The sequence below is a fragment of the Anas acuta genome, chromosome W (assembly GCF_963932015.1).
Source record: "Anas acuta chromosome W, bAnaAcu1.1, whole genome shotgun sequence".
Classification (NCBI taxonomy): Eukaryota; Metazoa; Chordata; class Aves; order Anseriformes; family Anatidae; genus Anas; species Anas acuta.
In genome coordinates, this window is record NC_089016.1 from 11,633,050 (window position 1) to 11,659,212 (window position 26,163).

At 49.9% G+C, this 26,163-nt stretch overlaps 3 protein-coding genes and 1 long non-coding RNA gene across 4 annotated transcripts in view; 1 reads left to right on the forward strand and 3 right to left on the reverse strand.

Annotated features, from left to right (window-relative positions):
- Positions 1-26,163, reverse strand: part of LOC137846970 (uncharacterized) — a 475,040-nt gene that overhangs the window by 2,200 nt on the left and 446,677 nt on the right. The gene's annotated exons all lie outside the window — the stretch shown is intronic.
- Positions 1,549-2,472, reverse strand: LOC137847405 (olfactory receptor 14J1-like). Its single transcript, XM_068665681.1, has one exon. It carries the CDS (start codon positions 2,470-2,472, stop codon positions 1,549-1,551), a length of 924 nt encoding a protein of 307 aa, XP_068521782.1.
- Positions 6,521-9,174, reverse strand: LOC137847406 (olfactory receptor 14A16-like). The gene is made up of 2 exons (XM_068665682.1): positions 9,079-9,174; positions 6,521-7,018 (listed from the first exon to the last, which is right to left on the reverse strand). Exons 1-2 carry the CDS (start codon positions 9,172-9,174, stop codon positions 6,521-6,523), a joined length of 594 nt encoding a protein of 197 aa, XP_068521783.1.
- On the forward strand, positions 25,050-25,985 carry LOC137847407 (olfactory receptor 14C36-like). Its single transcript, XM_068665684.1, has one exon. It carries the CDS (start codon positions 25,050-25,052, stop codon positions 25,983-25,985), a length of 936 nt encoding a protein of 311 aa, XP_068521785.1.

Here is a 26,163-nt window from a genome sequence, read left to right on the forward strand (position 1 = left end):
GTTCCCACATCGCCCAATTGAGGAATTCTGAAAAATATTGTTACCAGCAGCTGGCTTCAAGGACAAGGTCTATGTGACTGCTAATCACAAGGGGTTGTTTTCTTGCAGGTGGGGTTGTTTTCTTATAGTTGTTTGTCTGAGTGCTTTTGACCAATATTCTTGTGTGAAACACTGTCCACCCCTGTTAAGTTCTCTATAAAAGTTAGGCTATTCGGGCAATAAAATGGAGCATGATCTGACTCTGCTGGTGTCTGTCGTGCTTTCAGCCGTGCTTCCTGCATCATGTCCCTGCCTGCAGTCCCAGCACAGCCCCACAGCAGCACTGGCACCAAGCTGCAGGAGCAGCCGGGCCTGACCCCACCAGCAGGGCTCAGCAGGACAGGGCGGCAGTGGCAAGAGAGCAGCTCTGCATGCCCCAAGCGCTGGTGCTCCCTGGCTGTGCTGCTGGGATGGGACTCTTTTCCTTTGAACCCCTGCACATGGGCACTGCCTCTGCAGAGCCAGGCCAGGTCTCAGAGGTCAGATGTCAGACAAAATGACAGTTGAATTTTAACTCCATTAAGGTTAAATTCACAGACAGTATGGCTTCACATGCACAGAGTCTATGAGCTCTATTCAACAGGTGCATCCATATCATCTTAATGGGTGTTCATTAGTGTTCATTAGCTGAATTAATGTAATAAGAATATGCACAAACACGACCACAAAAAAAAAAAAAAAAAAAAAAAACAAACACAAACAGGTATACTGGCTTTTCCTCCAATTATTGACATTGCAAGTCATGTGCAGAAGCAGATCAGACATTTCTTGCATCCAAGACACATCTAGTCATTAATTTCCACAGGGCATCCTTAAGCTACTGGCTCCTCATGCTACAGATGAGGACGTGTTCTGCTGGAGGCACCACTGAGTACAGAACTGCCACCACCAGTTCCAGGGATGGGGAGGGGATGGAGGGGGCTTCAGGTAGGCAACCATGACAGGCCTGAGGAAGACGGACACCGTGGCCAGGTGAGGGGGGCATGTGGAAAAGGCTTTGTGCCATCCCTGCTATAGAGACGACAGGACTGTCACCTAGATCCACAAGGTCTAATCCAAATACACTGCTCCTACCCGTGGCAGCTGGGCTCTTGGCCCTGAGCCCCTCCTTGATGTTGGGGCTGCTCCCCCAGCTCCAGAGGAGATGGGAAGAGAAGGACACTGAGACCAATGAATTTCTGCCAAGTTCTTTATTGTCTTTCTCGACCAAGGAAATCCTCATTCTGTATGTACATTAGATGATGTAGTCAAACCTAACACAAGATGTAATATTCAGAATGCTAATAACGAGATTATTAAAAACAAAATGAAATATTGTTAAAATACAAACAGAGAAAAATAACTAAAAAAAAAGTTTTATCATTTTCCCAAAAGCCCTTTGATTTCTGTTGGGATTCTTATTAATGACAATGTTATGATAACACTAGTAACGTTAAAATGATATGATATAATGTGAATCAAAATATTTGCATATTATTAAACATACATTTTCTGAACACATCATGCATGCTAAAGAAGCATGCATTGAAACATTTTCCTCACTGCGCCCTTGAGCTCCTGGTTCCTCATGCTGTAGATGAGGGGGTTCACTGCTGGAGGAACCACCGAGTACAGAAGTGCGACCACCAGGTCCAGGGATGGCGAAGAAATGGAGGGGGGCTTCAGGTAGGCAAATATACCAGTGCTGACAAACAGGGAGACCACGGTCAGGTGAAGGAGGCACGTGGAAAAGGCTTTGCGCCGGCCCTGCTCAGAGGGCATCCTCAGAACAGCCCTGAAGATCTGCACATATGACAGCACTATGAAGACAAAACAACCAAAGACTAAAGAAACACTAAACACAAGTGCCCCGACTTCCCTGAGGTAGGCATCTGAGCAGGAGAGCTTGAGGATCTGGGGGATTTCACAGAAGAACTGGTCCACAGCATTGCCTTGGCAGAGGGGCAGAGAAAATGTGTTGGCCGTGTGCAGGACAGCATTGAGAAAGCCACTGCCCCAGGCAGCTGCTGACATCTGGGCACAAGCTCTGCTGCCCACGAGGCTCCCGTAATGCAGGGGCTTACAGATGGCAACGTAGCGGTCATACGACATGGCGGTGAGGAGATAGTACTCTGAACCAAACAAGAAGAATAAAAAGAAGACATGAGCAGCACAGCCTTGATAGGAGATGGCCCTGGTGTCCCAGAGGGAATAGGCCATGGCTTTGGGCAGAGTGGTGGAGATGGATCCCAGGTCGAGGAGGGCGAGGTTGAGGAGGAAGAAGTACATGGGGGTGTGGAGGCGGTGGTCACAGGCTACGGCGCTGAGGATGAGGCCGTTGCCCAGGAGGGCAGCCAGGTAGATGCCCAGGAAGAGCGCGAAGTGCAGGAGCTGTAGCTTGCGTGTGTCTGCAAATGCCAGCAGCAGGAATTCACTCACAGAGCTGCTGTTCATCACTCTCTGACCTAGAAAATGGCTGTCTGTTGAAGAGGAGGAGGCAGAGCAAAATTAGAACAGACTACTTAAACTAAAACCGATTACAATCTAAGAGTACCCCCAGCCAAAGCCTCCCTTTTTGCAGCAGAACCTCAAAGACTCTCAGAGACTACTGCATTGCCCACTGCCCTCCCAGAAACAAGACCCAGCAGGAGACCCTTCCAGGACCTGCAGCTGCATGGCTTTGCAGCCAAGCACTTACCTTGTCAAGGGCTGTGCAGGTTTCTCCTGCAGGCAGCTCTCAGCATCCTCCCACTGCCAACTGCATTCAGCCCCTCTCTCCTTCTCTCCTCTCCCCATGCCAGCTGCAGTCAGAGCCCCCAGCCCTGCTGCGCTGTGCAAAGGAGCTGCTCCTGGGCACAGCTGTCTCTCTGCTTCATGGGACTTTCTGAAATGTGTTTTCTTTGTCCCACGAGCCTGGCCAAGCTCAGCAGCACAGCACCAGCCCAAGGCACTGGAATCACCCCTCTGGGGGCTTTGCTGATGAGCCCACGAACCTCAGGCACTCAGAGACAATTGAAGACATCTCTCCAGAAGTCCAAGTCAGAGGCAAGTTTCCTGCAGTGTCCCCCTGAGGGTCAGCACTGACACAGCCTCCCTTGGAGCTTGTTAGAGCAGAACCCTGGAGGCAGTGAGGACAAGGAGACAAAGACAATGTGAAGGTGACACTGATGTGTAGGAAAACTGCATGTGTGTCACCAAGCACAAGGGCCTGGCCTTGACACCCAACTCAAGGAAGGGAGATCTTTCCACTGACAGGTTGCTCAGGGCTCTTTGTGGTGCAGTAGGAGATGGGGATGTGCATGGCCAAGTGCAGGAGAATGGTACGACCCCTGCCTGGTTCAAGGTTGGGGGCGAGGAGGCAATGAGGCCCTGGTGCTTTAACGATCATCTGTCTCCTCATAGGCCTCAGTGACAGAGACAACAGCCATAGCCATGGACACAAAGACCTGGGTCCTGTTGGGACCTTGAATCTTGCCATTCTCATTGCTCCTCTCCACATGAGGAGGTCCTAGTGACTCCCAGACCTCTTTACTGGCTAGTTGTTGGCACTTGTTCTTGTGGTGTCTCAGGGGATCTGAGCTGAGTCTGATAACTCAGATCTTCTTGGTGGCCATGCTCCTCAGAAGGCAGATCTTTAGGAAGCTGGCCTGGTTCCTGGTGAGGAGGCACCACTGCTCGTATGGCATCCCCCGTGGTGCCCAAGCCCTCCTCCACCTCGCCACTGTTCACTCAGCAGGGTCCCAGTGTGCCCTAATGCATGGGGTTACTCTTCCTCTGCAGGACTGGGTCCTTCTCCTTGTAAACATCAAGAAGTTACTTTAGGCAAAATCCTGCAGTTTCTCAACATTCCCCCACACTCATGCTCCTTTCAGTCAGCCGTTCATGTCTGCAGGCAGATGCTTCAACCTTTGTGTGACTGTGCTATCTCTGACAAGATAGTAGCATTACGAGCTGCGGGAACGTTTGGATAATACAGGAGTAACCAGTTGAATGCAACTGCAACACAGAGTCACAGAAAATCAGTGGGTGGAAGGCTACCAGATTCTACTTTTTCTGTTCTTCATTCCCATTCATGCTGTCAGTTTGTCTGGAGCTGGGTCCTGAATGTTATGGGGCTGTGCAGGTCAAAGTTCAAAGGGCCAAAGCCCAGCTGGAGCTCCATCTGTCTATGACTGTCAAAGAAAATAAACACTGCTTATAGAAATACTTTAAATATAAGAGAATTAAGGAGAATCATCATCCTTCATTAGACATGGGGGAAATTTGTTAATGATCTAGAGATAAGGTAAAGGCTGAGGTACTTAATTCCTTCTTTGCCTCAGTTTCTAGCAGCAAGACCAGTTTTTCCACTGGATATTTCTTCTTCCTTTTAGCCAGTGCCAGTTATCCATGGTGCACTTTGTGGCAAGTTTTTTCTCTCCTGCTCTTTCCTACTACTAAAGAAAGCTCCACCAGTGTGGAAACCACTCCTGAAGTAGGCATCCCAACCCAGCAAGCTCCTTGCGGCCTCTCAGCCAACCAGACACAAGTCACCTCAGCAGCAGCTTCCAAGCCATGGGCCTGCTGCTGGCCTTGCAGCTTCTTGGCTAGACACAGCCAAGCCTTGTGCCTGCTGCTGCCCAGTCATGGACTCAAGCAGAAGGGACAGGACAACCCATCTGGGGGCCTTCTTTCTGTCTGGGTCCTCCTGGCTCTGGAGACAGAGGGGATCCCCCAGTCAGCATGCCAAGCAGGTGCCTTCTGCTGGCCTAGCAGGGCCACTGCCAGATGTCAGCCCAAAAGTCCAGCTCCCAGGGAGAAGTCAAGGGTGACCTGCCACCTACAGATACAAGTGACCTCCCAGTCCCTTTGCGTGACGCGTTCCTGCTGCTGCCCTATCAAGTGCAGAGACAGAAGTGACCTCACAGTCCCTGCCACAGTCACATTCCTCCTGCTGGGCCACGAAATACTGAGGCAGAGCTCACCTCCCTCTTGTCCTCTATGGACTGGGGTTCACCTTTCTGTTTTAGGAATTAAAGTTTTAGTTGTAAGGTTTGCTGTTCTGATTGTGGTGTCAGGTCTCTGGTTAGCGTATGGGCAAGCATTATGGCTTAGGGTTTTGTTTAGGTCTGGGAAGAAGTCTAGGGATAAATAGAGCATTTTAATGTTAGTGTTAAGGGCGGGGATTAGGGTTAGCAAGAGAATAAATGTAAGGGAAAGGGGTTCTGTGCTGAGTTTTTCTTCAGGTGATCTTTTGAGTTTTGCTTTACAATAGTGGATTCCTGTCAGGATGTTGCACTAATGTCTACGTTTAGGGATTGTTGTTATTTTTGAAAATAGTTTACAGGCCCTACAAGACTGTCTGAAGCATCAATATTACATGAACCCTCTTACCTCTACAAAGGTAAGCTTCCGAGCTCCTCTTCCCTTCTCTCCCTTCCCCAAATCTCACATCTCTCCTGGCCAAGCTACTCCTGACCTCCCCATATCAATCATCTAACTGGGATCAGCTTTCTGATGGTTGTCATTATATCAGAGTACCTATCTCACCTCTGCTGGCTACTCTACTCTGTGGTATTAGACTGCTCTAGACTCTAGACTCTAGACTCTGTTGGCTATTCTAGTCTGTTACTATGAAAGCCTCCCATGTAGCCAAGTAGGCAAATGTAGAAGTGCTGAGAAAGAGGAAGACCATGGCCAGGTGAGGGAGGCACGTGGAAAAGGCTTTGTGCCGGCCATGTTCAGAGGGTATCCTCAGCACTGCCCTGAAGATTTGCACATAGGACAGCACAATGAAAACAAAAGAACCAAAGGCTAAAGAAATACTAAAACACAAGTGCCCCAACAAGTGCTCCCCCAGCTCCAGAGGGGATAGGAAGAGATGGCAGCTCAGACCAATGAATTTCTTCTGGATTTTTTATTGTGTTTATCTACACAGGAAGCCTGGTTCTACAGGTAAATCTTTAACAAGTAGGAGGCTAAGATTAATATTATTTTTACCTGAAAAAATATCTAGTGAAAATAACGACACAGACAAATAAAAAGAAAAAAAAAAAGTATCTTAAAGTTTTCAAAAAATAGGTGTTTCTGATTATAAGCTTATTATTATAGTCAAAGAAGCTGAAGAATATGTATTCAAGCAGTGTCCTCACTGCAACCCTTAGTTCCAGGTTCCTCATGTTTTAGATGAGTGGGTTCACTGCTGGAGGCACTGGAGATGGGAAGAGACTGCAGTAGAGACTAATGAAATTGTTCCAGTTTCTTTATTGTCTTTACTTAAACAAGAATATTGATTGTAAAGGTATTTGAAATTATTGACTTCATAATAATAAAATAATAATTAGGAGGCTTAGAATAAAATTAAATCAAAGCCACAAGTTATGGGAAATAATAATAAAGAAAATTACTTTCAAGAATTTGCACTAAGAGTGTTTGTTTGCAGAAATCCTATTAGTATTTTATGCACATTATTAATGCTGAAGGAAGAGGTATAAAATAGTTTCGTCACTGCATGTTTGAGCTCCTAGTTCCTCATGCTGTAAATGAGGGGATTCACTGCTGGAGGCAACAGTGAGTATAGAACAGCCATCACCAGGTCCAGGGATGGGGAAGAGATGGAGGGGGGCTTCAGGTAGGCAAATATGCCAGTGCTGACAAACAGGGAGACCACGGTCAGGTGAGGGAGGCACGTGGAGAAGGCTTTGTGCTGGCCCTGCTCAGAGGGCATTCTCAGCACTGCCCTGAAGATCTGCACATAGGACAACACAATGAAGACAAAACAACCAATGACTAAAAAAACACTAAACACAAGTGCTCCAACTTCCCTGAGGTATGCATCTGAGCAGGAGAGCTTGAGGATGTGGGGGATCTCAAAGAAGAACTGGTCCAAAGCATTGCCTTGGCAGAGGGGCAGGGAAAATGTGTTGGCCGTGTGCAGGACAGCATTGAGAAAGCCACTGCCCCAGGCAGCTGCTGCCATCCGGGCACAAGCTCTGCTGCCCACGAGGCTCCCGTAGTGCAGGGGCTTGCAGATGGCAACGTAGCGGTCATAGGCCATAACGGTGAGAAGGGAATACTCTGCTACAACCAAGAAGACAAAAAAGAAGACCTGTGCAACACATCCTTGATAGGAGATGGCTCTAGTGTCCCAGAGGGCATTGGCCATGGCTTTGGGCAGAGTGGTGGAGATGCAGTGTTTTCAAAAGTTGAAAGGAGAATTCATGGTCCCAATATCATGAGTAAAACACGTCTCCTCACAACCCAAGGGGACAATGATGTCAATGTTGCTGCAGCCTTCCATTCTTGTCAGAGCCCTCTGCCTTCTCCTCTGCATGCTTTCCTGTGCTGTTCCACACGTCCCTGAAGGCTTGAGACAGCCACTTCTCTTCCCTACCTTTCTCTTACTATGCTGTTCCCATGATTTCACTGCTGCCTCTCCACTCTCACCAGCTGTTCCTTCAAACACAAGGGCATGGGCTGATCCAAACTCCCTCTGGGTGATCTCTGGACCCACAGCACCAGTTCCAGTGCCTCACCTCCAAGTCAAGAATTTCATCTATCTACTCTACATCTACCCTCTTGAAGTTTAAAACCATTCCCCTTGTTCTATGATAGAGCCATAGAAATCATAAAAAGACAAATTTAGAAAAGACCTACAAGACAATTTAGTCCAACCTTCCTATCACTAACTCTACTCACTAAGCCACTAAGCCATATCTCCTAGCACCCTGTCCTGGTGCTTCCTGAACACTGAGGGTCAGTGAGTCCACCACCTCCCTGAGCAGACCATTCCAGTTCCTGACTACTCTTTGAGAGAAAAAGTTTTTTGTGATACCTAATCTAAACATCCCCAGGCACAACTTGTGGCCATTTCCTCGAGTCCTATCATTAGTTATCTGAGAGAAGAGGCTGACACCCGCCTTACATCAACCTCCCTTCAGGAAGCTGTAGAGTGCAATGAGGTCTCCCCTGAGCCTCCTCTTCGCCAAAGTAAATAATCTCAGTTCCCTCAGGCACTCCTCATAAGACCTGTGATCCATACCATTCAACAGTTTGGTTTCCCTTCTCTGGACACGTTACAGGACATCAATGTCAAAGAGCCCTGAGCAACCTTTGAAGAGAAAGATCTCCCTTCCTTGAGTTGGGAGTCAAGGCCTGGCCCTTGTGCTTGGTGACACACATCCAGTTTTCCTACTCATCACTGTCACCTTCACATTGCCTTTGTCTCCTTGTCCTCACTGCCTCCAGGGTTCTGCTCTAACGAGCTCCAAGGGAGGCAGAGTCAGTGCTGGCCCTGAGGGGGACACTGCAGGAAACTTGCCTCTGACTTGAACTTCTGGAGAGATGTCTTCAATTGTCTCTGAGTGCCTGAGGCTCGTGGGCTCATCAGCAAAGCCCCCAGAGGGGTGATTGCAGTGCCTTGGGCTGGTGCTGTGCTGCTGAGCTGGGCTGGACTCGTGGGAAAGAGAAAACTCATTTCAAAAATGATCCTGTTGCAGAGAGACAGCTGTGACTAGGAGTAGCTCCTCTGCACAGTGCAGTAGGGCTGAGGGGTCTGACCACAGCTTACACACAGAGGAGAGAAGGAGAGAGGGCTTGGAGGCAGTTGGCAGTGGGAGGATGCTGAGAGCTGCCTGCAGGAGAAACCTGCACAGCCCTTGACAAGGTAAGGGTCTGGCTGCAGGGCCATGCAGCTGCAAGTCCTGGAAGGGTTTCCTGCTGGGTCTTGTTTCTGGGAGGGCAGTGGGCAATGCAGTAGGCTTTGAGAGTCTTTGAGGTTCTGCTGCAAAAAGAGGGGCTTGTGCTGGGGGTGCTCTTAGGCTTGGAATAGGTTTTAGTTTAAGTAGTCTGTTCTAACTTTGCTCGGCCTTCTCCTCGTCAACAGATAAACATTTTCTAGGTCAGGGAATGATGAACATCAGCTCTGTGAGTGAGTTCCTGCTGCTGGCATTCGCAGACACACACGAGCTGCAGCTCCTGCACTTCGCGCTCTTCCTGGGCATCTACCTGGCTGCCCTCCTTGGCGACGGCCTCATCCTCAGCGCCGTAGCCTGTGACCACCGCCTCCACACCCCCATGTACTTCTTCCTCCTCAACCTCGCCGTCCTTGACCTGGGCTGCATCTCCACCACTCTGCCCATTGGCCATGGCCAATGTCCTGTGGGACACCAGGGCCATCTCCTATCAAGGCTGTGCTGCACAGGTCTTTCTATTTGTCTTCTTGATTGTATCAGAATTTTAACTTCTCACCTTCATGGCCTATGACCGCTACATTGCCATCTGCAAGCCCCTGCACTACGGGAGCCTCGTGGGCAGCAGAGCTTGTGCCCAGATGGCAGCAGCTGCCTGGGGCAGTGGCTTTCTCAATGCTGTCCTGCACACAGCCAACACATTTTCCCTGCCCTTCTGCCACGGAAATGCTTTGGACCAGTTCTTCTGTGAGATCCCCCACATCCTCAAGCTCTCCTGCTCAGATGCCTACCTCAGGGAAGTTTGGGCACTTGTGTTTAATGTTTCTTTAGTCCTTGGTTATTTTGTTTTCATTGTGCTGTCCTATGTGCAGATCTTGAGGGCTGTGCTGAGGATGCCCTCTGAGCAGGGCCAGCACAAATCCTTTTCCACGTGCCTCCCTCACCTGGCCGTGGTCTTCCTCTTTCTCAGCACTTCCATGTTTGCCTACCTGAAGCCCACTTCCATCTCTTCCCCATCTCTGGACTTGGTGGTGTTACTTTTGTATTCAGTGTACCTCCAGCAGTGAACCCCCTCATCTACAGCATGAGGAATAAGGAGCTCAAGGTTGCAGTGAGGAAACTGTTTCTATATGTGCTTCTTAAACATCAGTGTTGTTAACATTATATTGATTTGCATAATATTATTTTTATACTTAGTATTATTATCATATTGTAATAATAATAATAATCCTCTAAACACTACCATTCTATTTGAGAAACTGACATGAGAGATTTTCATATCATTTTTTGTTTTTATTATTTTCATAACTTTTGATATTGGTTTAATTTATTAAGTAATTAATTACTTTGAATTCATCTTCCATTCAACCTATTGAAATAGGTTTCCTCCGTAGGTATAGACAATAAAGAAGACAGCATAAATTCAGTGGTCTCAGTATCCCTCCCTTCCCGTCTCTTCTGGAGCTGGGGGAGCAGCCCCAGCACGCAGGAGGGGCTCAGGGTCAAGAGCCCAGCTGCCACATGCAGCAGCAGCCCCGGTGGCTCTCGGGGCTGCCCCTCCTTGCCCGCTGGGCTCTGCCTCTCTGCTGCCTTCGGGTCGGGGCTGCTGCTTCCCTGGAGCCATGGCCATGGCCAGCAGGAGGAAGTGGCTTTTCACTGCTGCTCTCTTTTGGCTTCTACATTGTGCTTCTTTTTTTCTGGGTAAGCCGGGATATATCATTTACCTTGGTGACAGTCCTGTTCTCTCTGCAGTGACATCCCTGTGGCGGCAGGCAGCAGCAGGCACTGTGCAGCCCTGGGTCACAGCTGCCTCCCTGCTAGCACCACAGTAACAAATGGGGTTTTATTTGGGACTTTTTGGAACGAAGAACATAGACTTAAATTCCAAAGACAGTCTGTGAGGGACCAAGAGCTTGACCAAGAGCTTTATGGCAGCCCCTGACAGCAACTGGTCTTGGACTCATCTGCATGGCACTGCCCCCCTGCAGTGGGGCTCATGGTCACTGCCAGCCTGGAGAGGAATCTGGAGCTGCCAGGAGATGTCAGGGGATCTGCAGGGAGAATATGCAACACTGAGTTGGTAGGGATTAGAACCTCATAAAATTAATGGCCATCCAAAGAAGAGTTTGGTAAAGAAAAAGGGGAATCTGAGGAGTCCATGGGGTAAGGACAGCTCTGCCATGGCACGAGTGGTGCTGAAGAGCCAGAGGACAAAGGCCCCTAAGAGTGTAGAGTAATTGAGGATAACCTTCTTGAGGCCTCATGGACCAGGTCTGGTGCAGCACTCGCCTGCCCTTTGTGCCCTCAGAGACACCCCATGGCCCTGCCCAACACTGTCCTGTGCTGCTGAGCCATCAGAGCAGATGGAAAGGGGCTCAGCAGCAGAGATCCCCAGGGAGTTGGGTCTGCTGCCCACCCTGAGCAGCATGGGCAGGGCGAAGACGCGTGGGGTCCCGGGTCACCACAGCCTCTGGCTCTCACAGCAGCACCGCCAGCTTGGGGCCCTTCAGGGAGCACAGGGAGGGAAGCAGCAATGGCTGGCCAGGCCAGCACGGACACACTGCCCTGGGCAAGGCTCTCTGGGAGCAGGGATGGCCCTGGGGAAGAGCAGGGCAGCATTGCTGGGCCTGCACTGATGGGGAAAGGGCAAAGGGAAAGCTCTTTGTGCAGGCCCCTGCTCAGGACAGGCTGCTCTGTGGCTGGGCCAGGCCTCTTGTGCTGCTCTGGGGAGCGGGGCTGGCCCTGCGGGGCACAGGCACTGTGTGCTGGGGATCTCCCAGGCAAGAGAACAGGGCTCCTGCAGCTTCACAGACCTCCATCTCCTTGCACCATGGACACCTCCTTGCTCCATGCATCCAGCAGATAAACACCTATCAGCCACCTGCTTTGTCTTCTTCTAGAGGAACCGGGGACAGAATAGCAAAACCAAGTAAAATTCAAAAATTGTGATCCACAGAAGGCCCTGATGGTGTGCAAGAAATGCTCAAAAACAGCAACCACAAGTGTGGGTGACCATCACTGGTCACACAACCAAAACACAGTACCACAAGGGGCTGCTTTGCAAAGTGTAACTCCGTCCCAACCAGAGCCGGTACAGGGCCCCTGATGGACAAGAAGACTCCCTCTGAGCTCTGGAAGTAGCCAGGAAAGTGGTAATAAGCACCAGGACAATTGAGGAAGCCCAAAGGCCCTTTTGAAGGGTCACTGAGTGCCACCTGAGAGGCAGTGCTGGGCAGTGGGGAGGGCCAGGACAAATATTTGGGTGAAGGCTGTGAGAAACACAGACACTTAGGGCTTTAGCAGCTGTCTGTGGATGGAGTAGGAGGATGAGGTCACTCCTGGGACTGGGTCAGGGCTGAAGGGCCCTGCGTGAAGCCGGGCTGATGGAGAAGTGTCCACCTTGCATGTGTGCCTCAGCCTGGGAGCAGGGACCTGCCCACGGTGCGGGACGGCTGGGCTGTGCTCAGCCATGCCCCAGGAGATGACCTTGCTCTCTTCCTCCCCACCACTCCCCACACGGGGCAGGCCCTCAGGAAACAACCCTGAGCCTGGAGATGCGCCAACCTGCTGCGGTGAGGTGCCACTACTGCAGGGGAAGAGGGGAGGGTTGGAGAGACACATGGGGCCTGCGGGCATGAGTGGTGTGGCCAGGGAACTGAGTGCCTGGGAAAAGTTACCCTGGAGCCATAGGAGCCATTCTGGAAAGAAAACTTGTAGGCAGGAACCACACTTTTGTGATGGTGCAGAGCTGCTGGGCACATTGTGCAGGGTGCTCTGATGGACTTTTGTATCCTTTACCATCCTGTCTTGAGTGGTGCTTTTCTCTGAAATAGAGCAGCCGACAGAGGTGTGATGGATACGCTGAGATCATGAAAGCCTACAAAAAGCTGATCCCAATGAGATGACTGATATGGGGAGGTCAGGAATAGAATGGACAGGAGAGATGTGAGATCTGGGGGAGGGAATAGGGGCATGGCCAGCAGAAATTAAGGATTTTGTAGAGGTAAGTTAGTTCAGGTTATGCTGATGCTGCAGTAACCTTGACCTAAAAGAATCATATGCGGCCCTTCCCCACTTTCAACCAGTAACCTTAATTCAAAAATCTAAATGCTACTCCACACCCTGACAGGAATCCACTACTCCAATGTCTGAACTCAAAGATTCCCTTGAAGTCAAAACTCAGCCCATAGCCGCTTTCTCTTAACGTTTCTGTATTGCTCACCCTGATCCCTGACCTTAACACGAAGGAGTTTTGTGTCCTTTTCCATTTTGTCTTAAGTGACGCTTTTCTTAGGAATAGAGTAGCCAACAGAGCACTGACAGTCTAAGATCATGAAAGGCATCATAAGCATGCCCCTAAAAAGATAACTGATATGGGGAAATCAGGAGAAGCCTGGCCAGGAGAAATGTAACACTGAGAGGAGGGAATAGGGGCTTGGCCAGCCAAAATTAAGGGTTTTGTAGAGGTAAGAGGGTTCAGGTTATGCTGATGCAGCTGTAACCGTGACTTAAAATAGTCATACAAGGCTATTCCCCAGCTTCTACCTGTAAACTTATTTCCTAAAACTACATGCTACTCAGCACCCTGACAGGAATAGACTACTCTAATGAGTGACCTCAGTGTACCCCTGGAAGACAAAACTCAGCCCATAGCCACTTCCCCTAGCTCTTACTCTCTTAATCACTCTGATCTCTGCCCTTAATAGTAGCATTAAAATGGTCTATTTAACACTAGAAAACTGCTTAAGAGACCTAAAGAAAACCCTAACTCCAAATGAATGTGAGGGGCCATGGATCTGATCAGCTTGTGGGCCACAAGGAGGAGATGGATGGGAATGCTCTGAGGAGCTCAGCTCTGCCTCAGGATCTCCTGCCCCAGCAGCAGGAATGTGACTGTGGCAGGGACTGTGAGGTCACTTCTGTCTCTGCACTTGATAGGGCAGCAGCAGGAACGTGTCACGGAAAGGGACTGGGAGGTCACTTGTGTCTGGAGGTGGCAGGTCAGCCTTGACTCCTCCCTGGGAGCTGGACTTTTGGGCTGACATCTGGCAGTGGCCCTGCTAGGCCAGCAGAAGGCACCTGCTTGGCATGCTGACTGGGGGATCCCCTCTGCCTCCAGAGCCAGGAGGACCCAGACAGAAAGAAGGCCCCCAGATGGGTTGTCCTGTCCCTTCTGCTTGAGTCCATGACTAGGCAGCAGGATGCACAAGGTTTGGCTGTGTCTCCACAAGAAGCTGCAAGGGCAGCAGCAGGCCCCTGGCTTGGAAGCTGCTGCTGAGGTGACTTGTGTCTGGTTGGCTGAGAGGCCGCAAGGAGCCTGCTGGGTTGGGATGCCTACTTCAGGAGTGGTTTCCTCCCTGATGGAGCTTCCTTTGGTATTACGGAAGAGCAGGGGAGAAAAACTTGCCACAAAGTGTGCCCTGGAAGGTTTGCGCAGGCCCTGAGGAGGAAGAAATGTCCCTCAAAGGGTCATGCTGTGGTGCCAGAGGTCACCCTCTGATCAGACCATGGCTTTGTGTTTCAAAGAACAGCTGGTAAGGGCTGACGAGACATGAGTTAAAGCAAGGGATGAGAGCAAAGTGGTGAACAGAGATGGGTGTCTGCAGACTTCAAGGAAATAAGACAAATTGTGGGATAGCGTATGAAAAGCTACAGAGGAGAAGGCAGAGGGTGCTGGCAAGAATGGAAGGTCCCAACAGCCCTGAAGGTTTTGTCACCTTGGCTAGAGCTTATGAGGAGAGATGTTATACTCGTTGCAATGGGGCCTCATTGATTCCTTTCAACCCTGTGCAGCACCTCGGAGGTGTCATACCAGTGTTCTTCTCATTGCATCACACTGCCCACCACATCCCACAGACCCCAGGAACAGCCTTCAGCCAGACGTGGGGATGCCGGATCTCCTCTCACAGTTCTACGGGTCAGGCATTTGCTCTTCTTCTTCACCAAATCGAACCAAGATTTTTCTCAGCACAGTGCATTGCCTCTCTGTAACCATGGCCTCCAATTAGCTGCCCTAACAAGTCCCTGGGGGGGCTTTGTTAGTAACAGCCCTCAGTGGGGCCCATTAATACTCCAAGTCACTTCAACTTTTCCTTCTGACTTTACTTTCTCTAGCAGTTGCATCATTCAGCTCTCAGTACCTGAGCTTCATAGACTCAGCACCAAAATACACCATGGAACTCATTAAAATGCAGAAACTCCTAACATGTCTTCCATAGTTGTCTTCAAGCCTTCACGCCTTGTGCAGCTAATTGCAGAGCTTGCAAGATGTAATTAAGGAAGAAGATTTCAAAGAGCAACCAATAAAAATATTTTCTTGTTTCAAAGGCTGAATTTTGCTGCATTTCAGTTTAGAGCGTCATTATCCTATTGCTATTAATCCAGGGTGACTTCTTTGGAGACCTTCATTGGGAGGAAGAGCAGAGTGTGCTGGTCTGACACCTCCACTGCCAGCAGTGGTCTTTGTCCCTGTACCTGCAGCCCAGCCCACACATGAAACCCTTTCTAAGATAGGTCAGGGGTGTCTTCAGATAAAATAAAATAAATAAAATAAAAATAAAAATAAAATAAAATAAAATAAAATAAAATAAAATAAAATAAAATAATAAAATAAAATAAAATAAAATAAAATAAAATAAGATTGAAATGACCATTGGATCCTGAGAAATTCAGCCTGAATCTCAGTAGACACCTGGAAATTCATGGACTCTCTTAGATCATCTGTGGAAAACTCAGGGTGAAAAATAAAGAAAATATACCTTTATTGGCTGTAGCTGTACCCACGAGATTGGCCTCTTTGGGGAAATTGTCCCCTTCCAGGCACAGAAACCTATATTGGGTAGAGTGAAAAGAGCTGCCCAGTCAATAGAGTAGGGCAGAGTCCTACTTCCTGTGCTATAGATGCAGAAGGCAAAAAGAATTGCATTGTGCCTGACACTACTCTGGGACGTGTCACCCAAGTCAGGCAATTTTACCTTAGTGCTGACAAGTCCATCACATAACCACGCTACCAAGCTCTACATCTACACCTTGGCTCTCCAGTCAATGACGCAGCTCATGGATGGCAATCAGGGAGTCTCGGTTAGCGCGACGCTGCCTCAGGTGTGCCACCATGGTAGCCATTGGCACCTGCTGTTCTTCAGCCCTCATCAAACCCCCAACAGAAGGGTTCTGTGGAAGGCCAAGCAAGGTAGACAACTGTTTCATGTCCTTTGTCTCCAAGGCAACTATGCCAAAGCTCCACCAGTAGTGCCCTCTTGGAACTTTGAAGTACCCTCTTCTGAGACAGGCTATGCCGAGGATGCACATAGCCTCTGGGCCAGTCCCAATGGGGTGCTTTTGCCATTCCTTCCTAGTTAGACTCACTTCAGCCTCCAGTAGAGTTAACTGTTGGGATCCCCCTGTCACTCCAGAAATACAGGTGGGTTCCGCCTCTTTCTAGCTTGATGGCATTAGCGTACTCTGTGCACCAGTGTGCAGTAGAGCCTAATACATTTGTGGGTCTGATGTGCCAGGCCATTATATATACATAGTCCAGTAAACCTGATTGTCCAGGAACACTAGATTGTCCAGTAGCCCTCAGAGGTGGGCCCCAGCAGAGACAAGGAGTCAAGGCAGTTGGGTGGGGGAAGCCAGCAGAAGCAGCCCAAGGGGTGGTGCTACTTGTGAGGAAGCGTTTGTGGCAGCAGCCGGAGTGGGCAGCAGCTGTGCACAGGCGAGGGGAGGCCAGGAAGCGCATGCCAAGAGCGCTCCTGCCAGCAGAGTCAAGGCCGGAGCCGAACCCAAAGGCAGAGGCAGGCCCAGTGCAGGGGGCTGCAAGGGCCATGCTGAGCTCCCTGCTCCTGCAGCAGCCGCCCTGGCCCTCAGCATACATGCTGGCAGGCTGCGGGGAGAGGATGAATGCCCTGGGCCCCCTTCCTGCTCTGCCCAGCCCAGCAAGGACCCAGAGCGGCCTCCTCTCCCCTACCCCTGCAGCTCTGGGCTCCCTTCGCGCAGCCCTGGCTCTGCAGCACCAAGCCCTGCTGGGAGCCCTCCCCTGCATGCTGCCACTGCTCCCTGATGCTGCTGTTGCCCTTTGCCGGGCACTGCCCAACCCAGCCCAGCCCCTGCCCACCTCTCCCCACCTCCCTGTCCTCTCCCCAGCACAGCAGCCCAGGCTGTGCTGGCCCCAGGGCAGTGCCCAGTGCAGGCTGCTGCAGGGCTCTGGGCACGTCCACCACAGCCCCAGCCCCTCGCAAGGCACCGCAGCTGCTGGCACAAAGGCAGCTCTGGGCCTCTTTAGTGTCTCCTGGGCTGGGGCGAACTATGGTGATGCTGGTCCATTATGCTGCGAGTCCATTAGGCTTTTCCTGCGAGACCATTGGCTCTAGTCCTGGAAGCAGCATTGGAAGAGGCCTCCAGGTTTCTGGGTTTTCTGTGAGCAGCCCCTTGTATTATTGTTGTGCTAGCAGGGAGGCCAGCAGTGACCCAGGGCTGCACAGTGCCTGCTGCTGCCTGCAGGGATTGGGATGCCACTGCAGAGACAACAGGACTGTCACCAAGGTAGTCAAGATCTCAGGGCTAACCCAAACACAGGAGCACAAGAGAACAAACTGGAGGCCAAAAGAGAGCAGCAGTGAAAAGCCACTTCCTCCTGCTGGCCATGGCCATGGATCCAGGGAAGCAGCAGCCCCGACCTGAAGGCAGCAGAGAGGCAGAGCCGGGGCTGCTCCTGCATGTGTCAGCTGGGCTCTTGGCCCTGAGCCCCTCCTGCATGCTGGGGCTGCACTCCCACAGCTCCAGAGTAGATGGGAAGAGATGGCAGCTCTGACCAGTGAGGTTCTCATGCATTCTTTTATTGTCTATATCTACTGAGGAAGCCCAGTTCTATGGGTAAATTAGATAACCTGATCAAAGTAAATAAAATAATAAACAGGCAGGCTGCTAAGATTAATATTTAACTCAAAATGTTATCATATATTTGCTAAACTAGTTCTAAAGTATGTTAGAAATGAAAGATTATCTCAACTCTTTTTGGATATGCTAGAAGAATGGATAAATTGATGAGACCTTTAGTGATGCTTTAACAAATGTTTAAATTGTTTGTTTATAACATCCTTCAATTCCTGGTTCCTCATGCTGTAGCTGAGGGGGTTCACTGCTGGAGGCACCACCGAGTACAGAGCTGCCATCAACATGTCCAGGGATGGAAATGAGTTTGAAGGGCGCTTCAGGGAGGCAGACGTGCCAGTGCTGACAAAAAGGGAGACCACAGCCAGGTGAGGAAGGCACGTGGAAAAGGCTTTGTGCCGGCCCTGCTCAGAGGGCATCCTCAGCACTGCCCTGAAGATCTGCACATAGGACACGACAATGAAAACAAAGCAACCAAGGACTAAAGAAACATTAAACACAAGTGCCCAAACTTCCCTGAGGTAGGCATCTAAGCAGGAGAGCTTGAGGATGTGGGGGATCTCACAGAAGAACTGGTTCACAGCATTGCCATGGAAGAGGGGCAGAGAAAATGTAGTGGTCGTGTGCAGGACAGCATTGAGAAAGCCACTGCCCCAGGCAGCTGCTGCCATCTGGGCACAAGCTCTGCTGCCCAGGAGGCTCCCGTAGTGCAGGGGCTTGCAGATGGCAATGTAGCGGTCGTAGGCCATGACAGTGAGAAGGGAATACTCTGCTCCAATAATAAAAACAATAAAGAAGACCTGTGCAGCACATCCTTGATAGGAGATGGCCCTGGTGTTCCAGAGGGCATTGGCCATGGCTTTGGGCAGAGTGGTGGAGATGCAGCCCAGGTCGAGGACGGCGAGGTTGAGGAGGAAGAAGTACATGGGGGTGTGGAGGCGGTGGTGGCAGGCTACAGCGCTGAGGATGAGGCCGTTGCCCAGGAGGGCAGCCAGGTAGATGCCCAGGAAGAGCGCGAAGTGCAGGAGCTGCAGCTCGCGCGTGTCTGCGAATGCCAGCAGAAGGAACTCAGTGATGGAGCTGCTGTTGGGCATTTGCTCTTTCTGGCCATGGATTCCTGCCCAAGGATGAAAAAAGCTTTAATAAATGAGAAGACATACCTCAGATAAACTTCTAACATTTCTCACGTAAATGCCCTGAAAACCCTTTCAGTCAGGCATTTACCAGCTCCCTTTCATATGCTCTTCTTGATGCTGCCTGAGGGTGTCCCTGGGAGCAAAGGACCCTGCTCTGGGCAAGGAGTCAGTCCTGCCCCACAACCAGAGGTAAAGAGGAAGATGGGGTATTCTCAGATTCAATCCGCTGATAATAAAGAGCTTTTCAATTTTTTTGCTCCCAATTCACCCAACTGCGGAGCAGGGCTACGGGAATTTATTTTTGTATTTTCTGTCTAACTGCTTACCCGACCCTGTTTTCTAAGGCATAAATCCTGGGCATTTCAAATGAAAACTTGTGGAGCCTCAGATGAAAGAGTCCCTTGGGCTCCCTCGAGGTGTCCCCAAGGCCTCAGGGCTGACAGCTCCTAAGGCAGCAGGGTCTCTGCTGGGGTGTGCTCATTGAGGCAGACTGAACTGATCATCTACTGCTCCTCTCTGAACACAAGATTTTTAGAAGTGTGATTTGCGCTGTTGGACTGTGGTTGTCAAACATGATGTGCTTTAACCTGCCAGGCAGCTCAGCACCACACAGCTGTTAGCTCACACCAACCCCCCCAAATTCTTATAGGTTGAGGTCAGCGCAGTTGAAAGGACTGAAATGGTAGAGAAAGAATTATAATAGCAATTATTTTTAGTACTATTATTGTTATATACAAAGCAAGCTATGCACAGTGCAATTGCTCATTACTGACTGATCTCCAGCCTGTCCCCAACTGGTAGAACATTGTGGTAACCATCTGCACCTGTTCTTCTTTGACCTTCATCAAGTCCACAAATGGAAGGGTCCTCCCAGGGACTAGGAAAGGTAGACAGCTCTTTAACATCCTCTCTCTCGAAGGCAGCTATCCCGAAACTCCAGCTGCACCCTTTTGGATCTTGGAAGTACCCTCTCGTGGGGAAGTTTATGTCAAGGTTTCATAGATCAACATTCTTCTCCCTCCTTTCTTTTCTGGGCAGTAGTTCTCTTCCATTCTCAGGAGCCTGATTTTCACACTCTGTGTTTTCTCCTGCATGTAGAGGCAATGGATCCTAGCAGAGGTTGGTGCTCTGGCCTAGCAAAAGCAGACCTGGGGGTCTGGTCTAGTCCCCAGACTAGACCTGGGGCCTGTCACAGGGGCTGGAGTGGCTGCAGGACATATCAGAGGTGTTGGAGTAGCTGCAGGGTCTGTCACAGGGCTTGGAGTTTCACTGACTGAGGCTCAGTGAGCACAGACCAAGTCCCAGCACATTCCAGGGATTTGTGTCCCTTTGGAATTGCCAAGGTGATAACCCCTCCATTTCAAGCACTTCTGCAGTTTTTAAGGATTCTGCAAGTGCTCAGGGGGGAAGTTCCAAAGCACTGGAGGTGCCCACTGCTCTAGGTGCCTGCCCAGATCCTCCCATGCTCCCTGCCACTCCTAACTCTCCGGCCTTGGGGCAGGTCTCTGGAGGGCATTCTTCAAGAGTTGTTTATCCTTAAACAACTGTTGAAACACTTTCAGGAGACATCACAATAGGACCATGCCAGTGATGTTCTCAGCTTTGTAGAGGTAGTGTAATTAGCCTGGAGGAGAAGGGGAAGGTAAAGGAGAGAGTGAAGAAGTGGAGAAGTGTCGCTCCTGTTTCTCCCCCTAGATTGGCTCCTTAAAGCAAAAAGGTCAAGAGTATAATTCTTAAGTTTCTGAGTGATGGTTCCTGAGGTATGGAGGTAATGGCATTGCTCAGTACAAAGAATGGATTTGTCACATGACCAATAATTTTATAGAATCATAAGCCAGTGCTACACAACATAGCAAAATATCTTTAAACCAGACCCAGAAATGACAAAGAGCACAATGGGAACACATGTAGTAAGTAATGTGCTATACAACACATTTCTGAAAACTGGTACTACTCAGCACCAGAGAAACCTTAGAGCAATCTTCCAGTACTTAGAGAGGACCTACAGGAAAGCTGGGGAGGCAGTCTTTGTCTGGGAGTGTAGTGATGGGACAAGGAGAAATGATATTAAACTAAGAGAGGGTAGGTTTAAATTGGATATATGGAAGAAGCTTTTTCTTCTGAGAATGGTGAGGCATTGGAACAGATAGCCTGGAAAAGCTGTGAATGTCCCATCCCTGGAAGTGTTCAAGGAGAGGTTGAAATGAGTTTTCAGCAACCTGGTCTAGTAGGAGGATGGTTGGAATAAGAGGATCTTTAAGATCCCTTCCAACCCAAACCACTCTATGACTCTATGATCCCATGTTTCTATGATTATCTGTGACACTGCTACCATTGTCCTTCTGCAGCCCATAATGTCTCTCCTCAGAGATTTAAACCAAGATTTTTGGTTAGTCCAGCTGGCATCCTCTTACAAGTGGTGTCCCCCAGGGGTCGGTACTGGGACCTATCTTGTTTCATGTCTTTATTGATGACCTAGATGACGGGATTGAGTGTACCCTCAGTAAGTCTGCAGATGACACCAAGTTGGGAGGTAGTGACGATCCGCATGAGGGTAGGGTGGCCCTTCAGAGGGACCTGGATAGGCTGGATTTCTGGGTTGAAGTGAATGGGATGAGGCTCAATAAGGCCAAGTGCAGGGTCCTACAGTTTAGCCACAATAACTCCATGCAATGCTATAGACTTGGGGCAGAGTGCCTAGAAGACTGTGAAAAGGAAAAGAACCTGGGAGTGTTGATGGATGCTCGGCTGAACAAGAGCAAGCCATGTGCCCAGGTGGCCAAGAAGACCAAGGGCATCCTGGCTTGTATTAGAATCCTGGCTGTACTCAGCTCTGGTGAGGCCACATCTCGAGTACTGCCTTCAGTTTTGGGCCTCTCCTTACAAGAAGGACACTGAGGCCCTGGAACATGTCCAGAGAAAGGCAACCAAACTGTTGAGAGTTCTGGAGCACAGGTGTTATGAAGAGTGGATGAGGGAACTGTGTTTAGTCTGGAGAAGAGGCTCAGGGGAGACCTCATTGCACTCTACAGCTTCCTGAAGAGAGGTTGATGTAAGGCGGGGGTCAGCCCCTTCTCTCAGATAACTAATGATAGGACTTGAGGAAAAGGCTGCAAGTTGTGCCTGGGGATGTTTAGATTAGATATCACAAAAACCTTTTTCTCTCACAGAATAGTCAGGCACCGGAATGGTCTGCCCAAGGAGGTGCTGGAGTCACCAACCCTCGCACTGTTCAAGAAGCACCAGGACAGGGTGCTAGGAGATATGACTTCGTAACTTAGTGTGTAGAATTAGCGATAGTTGGACTAAATGATCCTGTAGGTCCTTTCCAACGTTGTGTTTCTATGATTTCTGATTCTATGGTAGGACAAGGGTAGTGTTAAACTTAAAGAGGGTAGATTTAGATTCAATAGTCAGATGAAATTCTTGACTTAAAGGTGAGGCACTGGAACTGGTGCTGTGGGTCCAGAGATCACCCAGGGGGAGTTTGGATCAGCCCATGCCCTTGTGTTTGAAGGAACAGCTGGTGAGAGTGGAGAGGCAGCAGTGAAATCATGGGAACAGCAGAGTGAGAGCAAGGTGGGTAAGAGAAGTGGTTGTCTGCAGCCTTCAGGGAAGTGTGGTACAGCACAAGAAAGTGTGCAGAGGAGAAGGCAGAGGGCTCTGACAAGAATGGAAGGCTGCAGCAGAACTGACATCTTTGTCCCCTTGGCCATGGCTTAGGAGGAGACGTGTTATACCCATGGCATTGGGACCATGAATTCTCCTTTCAACCCTGTGCAAATGCTGGAAGGTGTCATACCATTGCCCTTCACATATGGTATTGTGGGCATCTCCCCCTACCCCACAAACCCCAGGAAGAGCCCTGAGTGAGACATAGGGGTGCTGGGGTTGTAGAATCTCCCCTCCCAGTGGTTGGGGTCAGGCCTTTGCCCTTCTGCTTCAACAAAATAAAGTGAGATTTTCTCAGCACAGCGCCTTTGCCTGTCTGTAATCATGGCTTCCAGTTATCTGCCCTAACAATTCTCATGGGAGGCTTTGTGAGAAACAGAAAAGAATAGGCAACAGAGTATAGAGTATTCTAATACTACAAAATAGAGTAGCCAACAGAGGTGAGACAGGTGCTCTGATATAATGACAACCATCAGAAAGCTGATCCCAGTTAGATGACTGCTATGGAGAGGTCAGGAGTAGCCTGGTCAGGAGATATTTGAGACCTGGGGGAGGGAAGAGGAAGGGAAGAGGAGCTCAGAAGCTTAACTTTGTAGACGTTAGAGGGTTCCTGTGATGTTGACGCTGCTGTAACACTGACTTCAAACAGTCGCGTAGGGCCTGTAAATTATTTTTAACAGTAACAATAATCCCTCAACCTAAACATTAGTCCAACATCCTGACAGGAATCCACTATTGTAAAGCAGAACTCAAAATATCACCTGAAGAAAAACTCAACCCGTAGACCCCTTTCCTTCCCTTTACTCTCTTGCTCACCATGATCCCTGCCCTTAACACTACCATTAAAATGCTCTGTTTATCCCTAGACTACTTGCCAGACCTAAACAAAACCCTTAACCATAATGCTTTCCCATACCATAACCAGAAACATGACACCACAAACCTAATACAAAATCTTCCAACAAAAACTTTGTTTAATCTCTAACCTAGAAAGGTAAAATCTAGTCCCTGTGAGACAAGAGAGAGGTCAGCTCTGCCTCAGGATCTCCTGCCCCAGCAGGAGGAATGTGACTGTGGAAGGGACTGTGAGGTCACTTCTGCCTGTAGGTGGTAGGACACCCTTGACTTTTGAGAAGTCTGGGCACCTAGCTGGCATGCTGACTGTTGGATCCCCTCTGCCTCCAGAGCCAGGAGGACCCAGGCAGAAAGAAGGCCCCCAGATGGGTTGTCCTGTCCCTTCTGCTTGAGTCCATGACTGCACAGCAGCAGGCACAAGGCTTGGCTGTGTCTAGCCAAGAAGCTGCAAGGCCAGCAGCAGGCCCCTGGCTTGGAAGCTGCTGCTGAGGTGACTTGTGTGTGGTTGGCTGACCGACCACAAGGAGCCTGCTGGGTTGGGATGCCTACTTCAGGAGTGGTTTCCACCACAGGGGTGCCATACGAGCAGTGGTGCCTTCTCACAAGGAACCAGGCCAGCTTCCTACAGAGCTTCCTTATGAGATAATTGTGTCCATAACTATGGCTGTTGTCTCAGCCACTAAAGCTTTTGAGGAGACAGATAATCATTAAAGCACCAGAGCCTTATTGACTCCTCATGGGCTCATCAGCAAAGCCCCCAGAGGGGTGATTATAATGCATTGGGCTGGGCCTGTGTTGCTGAGCTGGGCCGGGCTCCTGGAACATGAAAAAAAAACACATTTTAAAATGTCCCATGAAGCAGAGAGACATCTGTGGACAAGGAGCAGCTCCTCTGCACAGTGCAGCAGGACTCGGGGCTCTGACCGCAGCTGGCATGCAGAGAGGAGAGAAGGAGAGAGGGCTTGGAGGCACTTGGCAGTGGGACGGAGAGCTGCCTGCAGGAGAAACCTGCACAGCCCTTGACAAGGTAAGGGTCTGGCTGCAGGGCCATGTAGCTGCAGGTCCTGGAAGGGTCTCCTGCTGGGTCTTGTTTCTGGGAGTGGGGATTGCAGTAGGCTTTTAGAGTCCTGCTGGGCTGCTTTGCGAGGTGAGGAAGTCTGGCAGAAGCCCCTTGGAGTATCATAATCTAGCTACTCCTGGTCATATAAGACAGGGATGGCCAAACTCCTAAAGAAACTGCATGGGATGCAGATTGGATTTTGGGATACCCCAGCTTGCGAATATCCAGCTGTCTGAGGGGTGTCCTCCTGGGCTGCAGGCTGTTCTCCCGCAGGATGCAGCTCTCTCGTGGCATCTCTGTGTTATCTAGGTGCCCCAAGGAGGAGGCAGTTCTGTGTTAAGGCCATGTCCGTGCTGCTGGATGGCTGTCTTTGGGCAGCTGGAGTGAGGCCTCTGCACCCCTGGCTAGGAGGGAAGAGCTGAGATCCTGCTCATGCACCTGCAGACAAAGTGAGTATTATGTCCATCTGCACTTCTACTGCAGCTTCTGTGCTCCCAGTTGTCTCAACTTTCTTCTCAGAGAAATCCCTGACCATGTTCATCATGCTAACCATTACAGGGGTAACTACTAGGTAACAAAAGAAAATTCTACCTTGCTCAAGCAAGAAAGCTGCAGGAAGGTTCTCCTGCAAAGACAGAGGTTCAGGCTAGGGCATGCTTTAAGACTTGCAATGGATTTCCTGAGAGAAGTCTGTTATAAAGTTTCTCTGCCAGCTCATCTTCAGCAGACAACTGTGTCCAGAGTCAGCAGATGCCCAACAGCAGCTCTGTGAGTGAGTTCCTCCTGCTGCCATTCGCAGACACACGCGAGCTGCAGCTCCTGCACTTTGCGCTCTTCCTGGGCATCTACCTGGCTGCCCTCCTGGGCAACGGCCTCATCCTCAGCGCCGTAGCCTGCCACCACCGCCTCCACACCCCCATGTACTTCTTCCTCCTCAACCTCGCCGTCCTCGACCTGGGCTGCATCTCCACCACTCTGCCCAAAGCCATGGCCAATGCCCTCTGGGACACCAGGGCCATCTCCTATCAAGGATGTGCTGCACAGGTCTTTCTCTTTGTATTTTTGATGTCATCGGAGTATTTCCTTCTCACCGTCATGGCCTATGACCGCTACGTTGCCATCTGCAAGCCCCTGTACTACAGGAGCCTCCTGGGCAGCAGAGCTTGTGCCCAGATGGCAGCAGCTGCCTGGGGCAGTGGCTTTCTCAACGCTGTCCTGCACACGACCATTACATTTTCCCTGCCCCTCTGCCAAGGCAATGCTGTGGACCAGTTCTTCTGTGAAATCCCCCACATCCTCAAGCTCTCCTGCTCAGATGCCTACCTCAGAGAAGTCTGGGCTCTTGTGCTTAATGTTTCTTTAGTCTTTGGTTGTTTTGTCTTCATTGTGCTGTCCTATGTGGAGATCTTCAGGGCAGTGCTGAGGATGCCCTCTGAGCAGGGCCGGCACAAAGCCTTTTCCACGTGCCTCCCTCATCTGGCCGTAGTTTCTCTGTTTGTCAGCACTGCTGTGTTTGCCAACCTGAAGCCGCCCTCCATTTCCTCGCCATCCCTGGACCTGGTGGTCACACTTCTCTACTCAGTGGTGCCTCCAGTAGTGAATCCCCTCATCTACAGCATGAGGAACCAGGAGCTCAAGGATACAGTGAGGAAAATATTTCCATACATGCCTCTTAAGCAACCATGATGTGTTCAGAAGATCTATTCTTAATAATATGCAAATATTTTGATTCATATTATATCATATCATTTTTATCGTTACTAGTGTATTCGTAAGTTTTTCATTAATAGTAATCCTAACAGAAATCAAAGGGTATTTGGGAAAATGATACAACATTTCTTAAATTATATTTCTTTCTTAGTAT

Bases quoted from the DNA above. Each gene is read 5' to 3' on its own strand.
- LOC137847405 (XM_068665681.1), bottom strand. From the start codon at position 2,472: ATGAACAGCAGCTCTGTGAGTGAATTCCTGCTGCTGGCATTTGCAGAC.
- LOC137847406 (XM_068665682.1), bottom strand. From the start codon at position 9,174: ATGGCCCTGGTGTCCCACAGGACATTGGCCATGGCCAATGGGCAGAGT. The intron at 7,019-9,078 runs GTACATGGGGGT...ATCTGCAAGCCC, and splicing joins GCGAGGTTGAGGAGGAAGAA to CTGCACTACGGGAGCCTCGT.
- LOC137847407 (XM_068665684.1), top strand. From the start codon at position 25,050: ATGCCCAACAGCAGCTCTGTGAGTGAGTTCCTCCTGCTGCCATTCGCA.